The following is a 5,540-nucleotide window of genomic DNA, read 5'->3' as shown; positions in this document are numbered from 1 at the left end:
GGTCCTTAGTCGACGGTGACATACTTTATCAAAGGCTTTCGCAAAATCCAATAGAACTAAGTCAACAGAGATTGCTTGATCTAGATGCTCAGTAACATAATCATACGCATCAATCAAATTATTTTCAACCGAGCGTCCATGTCTAAAGCCATGCTGACTATCATTGAGCAGCTCATTGTGGTCAGGTGTTCGACAATGTGAGTATTCACGATTCCTTCTAAGATTTTACCAGCTACAGATGTAAGACTAATGGGTTGATAATTGGAAACGTTGTTGCGGCTACCTCCTGTGTGTACAGGTGTAATGTTTGCATCCCGCCAGTCTTGAGGAATCTGCTTAGTATCAAGAGACTTCTGAAGCATGTTTGTAAGGGGAAGGGCTATTTCCGCATGAGCTTCTTTCAATACTTGTGGGTGAACTTCATCAGGGCCAATTGATTTGTTAGGATTAAGCAGCTTCAGCCGCCTCTCCACATCAGAGGCAACCACAGTTATCTTTTGCATAGGTTCCCCAATAGAATATTCTGGTGCTTCTGGTAAGGGGGCATCGTCTGGAGGCTTGAACACTGACTTAAATTGTCTACTCAATTCAGCTGCCATATTATTTGGGGTACTAACTATATTGCCATTCACAAGTAGTTCTGTAACTGAGTGTCTCCCCGGATTCCGAGCTGAAGCATACTTCCAAAATCTCTTAGGATTAGATTTTGAATCCAATGCCAATCCCTCTTTATATTCTGTCGTAAGCTTTCTCGTGAGATACCTAACTTTATTCCGGGTTTGTTTAAATTTCTCATTGTTTTCATGGGAGGGGCTACTTTTATATTTGCTGCAATACTTCTTCTTTTTCCTTACAGCTTGCTTGACATCACGAGTGATAAATGGTAGGGTTTTGGGTCTTCTTTTCCAGGAAATTACTGTATGTTTTTCTGTTGCTTTAATTAAAACCCTTTTCATTTCAAGCCAAGCCTCCTCCATACTCTTTTCATCAATGAATGACCAATCCTGGCTTGCTAACTCATGTCTGACCTGGTTGTAATTTGTGTACATATGCATAATCCAATTATCCTTCTGATGGTACAACCTAAGCCTACAAGTAATTGCAACATGGTCACTCGCTCCAAATGGTGGTTCCGAGTCGACACTAATGAGCGTCTCATGGTCATTAATAAACAAAAGGCTTATTAAGGCTGGGTTCTGCCCACTTCTATACCTGGTCGGAAAATCAATTGCTTGGTATAGCGAATGTTCATGGTTGCAGTCCAGAAGTAGGCAATTTGAGTGTTCAACCCCTTCTGCAACAGCAAACCCCTCAATCCAGTGTAATTCCGATAAATTAAAATCTCCCACAATAAGAACATTTTTATACCAATGCTTCATAACATTATTAATAGAATATGCAATTGCTAGAAGGGAACTTGTCTGACAAGGGGAGCTGGGACTTCTATAAGGACAGCCTATGACTACAGGGAAACTTCGCTGCAGAATCGTTCTCCATATTTGTTCAACCCAAGGTTCGTAATGTGAATTTACTGTAAGAGCTCTTACCTGGTGCGGAGATCTGACGTACACTGCTATCCCTCTACCATCTGGCTTCGACAGATTGGTGAGTAGCTCAAATCCAGGCACTTGAATTTGTGTATCATTTAGAGCAAATGCAGTACGTTTAGGTTTCACTTCAGTGAAGGCAAAAACACTTACTTCATACCTCGTTGATATCACCGACTTAATTTCATTCATCTTTGTGGTAATACAGTCTACATTGCTATATAGTACCATTAGAATTAGCCCTTCAATAACAGTATTTTCGTCATTAGCTTTGCTTGATCCAGAATCACATGATTTAAAAAAAATGGTATCCGATGAGTTCATAGTTTCTGGTATTCGATCTAGCACTAACATACGATTCAGTTTCTGTATATTTGGGAGAGCCAACTTCACTAGTACTATCACAAATGGAAACACTACTTATAGAACTATTTACAAGTCTTAAAGGGGTACCAGATATATCTATAACTCTATGACATTCTCCTGCGACGGTGACTGACGCGTCGCAAAACTCTGGCAGTTTTCTGACACAATCTTATTTCCTCTGATTACTATGTCCACTTCCCCATTCAATCTTCTCTTATGCAATTCCTCATATAATCTTTGTCTTTTTTTGCGATCATGCTTTGACACGTCATTTCTAAATTGAATGGCACCCTTTCTTTCAAAAGATTTCTGAAGGATTAATTCCTTTAGTTTTAAATTTGCCACTGAAAAGATAATCGGGACAGGACGTTGAGTACTGGAACCTGGTGGGGTTTTTACGTTTCCTAGTCTGCAAACATTCAGGACAGTAACATCAGGGATTCCATAATTCTTAGCCAAATAATCACTTAAAATCGGGCATCATCAATTTGTAGAGGAACTCCAAAGACGACTATATTAAGTTTTCTTTTTTGTCTTTCACGATCCTCGGCAATCATTGCCTTTACGCGGATTTCAAACTGTTCATCTAAAGTTTTTTTCAATGTAACTACTTGAGTGGTCACTAAATCTTTTAAGGTGTTATTATCCTTTGCCATTCCTGAGGATTGCTCAAGAGTATGAATCCTATCTTCTATTGCCTTAAACTGAGTGTCAATTTCCGCTTTAATTTCATCTTTAAAGCTAGCAAAAGAGTCCTTAACTGCCTCCTTAATCTTAACATCTAGGGTCTTAACTGCATTCTGAAAACCACTAAGAGAGTTCTTAATAGACGCATCAACAACTCGTGCAATCTCGGAGGCATTAACATTGCTCGCTTGGGTGTTTCCCTTGCACATTGGACATTTCCATTGACAACCCATGCGACGAGTCATTTTTGTAAGTAAGATGTATTCTGGTTCCGAGAGCTCAAGACATTCGATACATAACCAGCAATCGCAATCATCACAATTCATAGCGCTTGATTCCTCGCTTAAATTAATTGCACAAGACAAACACTTGTCCCGTCCTTTTACTGGGCTAGAACGCGCTCGTTTGTTACCAGCCATAACTCTTGGGAAAATAGCCAAATATTCAGTGGTAAGTCCCGGACAAAAATGTAAAAACGACCTATGTCGTGGCCCGCTGAAAGAAGGCTTCACGGTTCCCTTAATGTCTATAAACTACTTATATAAGTCTCTAATGTTTATTATTCAACTATATAAACTTGCCACTTACTTTTAATCACTAATAGCAGTTTGCATCAGCATTAATCGCCGTCTATAAATAATTACTGGATTATTTAATATAATCATAATATAATGAATAATAATTCATGTTCTGGTTCTATTACAGGGTTGCCAAAGGGACACTTTTAGTGCTATTTTGACACTTTTTCACTCTGGGGTGACACCGTGCCACTATTGGGTGAAAAAAGGCCACTTTTTAGAAAAAAGGACACTTTTTGGCATTTTTTCAAAATCAACACCATACGTATTTATTTTCAGTTTTTTATTAACTGCTACTGTTTTAATTTGTGCTTTGTACTTTTCAGGTTCGTTTTCGTCTTAGGGATTGTTTTTTATCGTATCCGCACTACTTTCCTTTTCAAAAGCACCAAAATTCAAACGTGGTGGAACATGTGACTTGCTCAAGAGAGTTTAGAAAATTTTTTTTTTATAAAAAACTGAAGCAAGCGTATAACGGCTGGTAAGTAAAAGCTTAAGGTGTTTTATGACTTGTAGTCTACAGGAGTATGCAGAGGTGCGGCCTGGATAGTAGTTAGCTGCTGCTTGATCATTTTTAGGGCGAGGCTGAACCTCAGTTGATTTCCTGAATTAAGATATTAGGCTTTTAGTAAATATGCAGTTTAGGTTCACATGCATTTGAGAGGGTGGACCCTGTCCCATATGGGTACAGTTTAACCCACTAGAAAATTCTCTGGTAACTGTCAAGAAAATGTAATACTGTCATAGACTGAACATCACATCCAGTGTACCAAGTGTTAACTAACGAAATGTGCTTTTTGCCAAAAGTGATGAAAGGATGCAAAAACGGCAGTTAAAAATGTTTCGCTTTACATGCTGTAACCTGGTGGACTGTTTAAAGAAGAAACAGAAGACTATTATTGAAACCATCCAAGCTTTCCGAGATTATGCACACAAAACCAAGTTATCAAGCGTCTAAAATCGCCACAGATATGTAAACAAGCAGGTTGACCGAAGGCAATGCTAACTTGACCAACTTGGGTTTTTTCCTCATTTCCCAGTTTGATGCATCTCTACATGAGGGTATAGGCCAGATTTTTATTCTATGAGTATTGTAGACTCTATACCTATAAACCTAGTAGTTAACCAAGATGTGGTCACCTTTTTTTTGCATAATGTTTACACAGTTATTTCAGTTAGGACAGCTTTTTCAGATTGAAGTAGTTGCGTTATCACTCAGTGTCTCAGTTGTGATTCTCTGACAACCCTAAACATAAGAAGTTCAAATGTGAAAGGACTCTGTATTGACCTCTTTATACCATTGTCATGAAGATGTGAAAAAGTGAGGTTTCTATTTTGCTGAGGAAGGCCTGCTAGTTCGGCTGTAAAATTTGACGTATCAACAGTATTTTTTTTCGTGGTCATTACTAACCTACTGAAACATTGGTTTTTCTCGTCTTTCTGACAATGGTTGTGACAAGTTCTGACTCATGTGCCATTGTTTAAATCTACCCTCAAGGCACATAATTTCCCTGTGGTGATAAACTGAGTGTCCATTGACAGCCAATGTCTGGTGATCTGCCATTTTGCTTGGTAAGATAAATACCTTGAACGTACAGTTTCAGTCTGGGGACACAATGATCCACACTTTGATAACAAGCTTCAGATCGACATTGATTGCCATCAAGAGCTTCGTGAAACTAGAAATCCTGAACACAAGTGATGCTTTTGAGTTGCCTCTTGAGCCCCGAAACTACAAAGATGTGAAAGATGTGTTGTGTGGTTCCAATACAGAAGCTTTTCTGAATAAAGAAGGAGCATCAGGGAAAGCTGTCGAACAGTTTAGGCTGACGTGCTTGGGATTCTACAATGAACTGGTGAAGCAGATGAGAAAGTGGGTCAATCATAAAGATAAGACGTTACAAGCTCTTGAGTACTTAGCCCCAAAAGTTGCCGTGAATGGAACTGTTGAAAAGATTAGTCCTTTGACCAGCAGATTTAGCGAACTCCTGGGGAAAAGCCAGAGCGAGATAGTCTGCTAGAGACACTCTCGAAAACCAGTGGCTGAGCCTGCCAGATTTCAAAGAAGAAATAATCCTGAAGTCTGGTGGTGAAGAGCTAGTGTCCTCACCATATTATTTTTGGAAGCTCTTGTTAGATGGGAAGAATCCCGACGGCACTACCAAATTCTTTGAACTATCAAACTTTTGGTTTAACTTATGCGCGTTACCTCACTCAGGTGCTGGTGCCGAAAGACGGTTTTCTCAACCAACAAACATTATAACTAAGTTGCGAAATAGGTTGGAAGTGAAAACTGTGGATTCCCTCATCCATGTAAAGCAGATGGTTACTCGTAGCGCTTCGTCGTTGGATCGGTGGCAGA

General features: G+C 39.3%; 1 protein-coding gene across 1 annotated transcript; it reads right to left on the bottom strand.

Moving 5' to 3' along the window:
- Positions 1-113: 113 nt before the first annotated feature.
- On the bottom strand, positions 114-1,871 carry LOC136025718 (uncharacterized). The gene has a single exon (XM_065701701.1). The coding sequence runs from the start codon at positions 1,869-1,871 to the stop codon at positions 114-116; it is 1,758 nt and encodes a 585-aa protein (XP_065557773.1).
- Positions 1,872-5,540: the final 3,669 nt, after the last annotated feature.

This window comes from Artemia franciscana, chromosome 4 (assembly GCF_032884065.1).
Source record: "Artemia franciscana chromosome 4, ASM3288406v1, whole genome shotgun sequence".
NCBI lineage: Eukaryota > Metazoa > Arthropoda > Branchiopoda > Anostraca > Artemiidae > Artemia > Artemia franciscana.
This window is presented reverse-complemented; position numbering and strand designations above follow the sequence as displayed.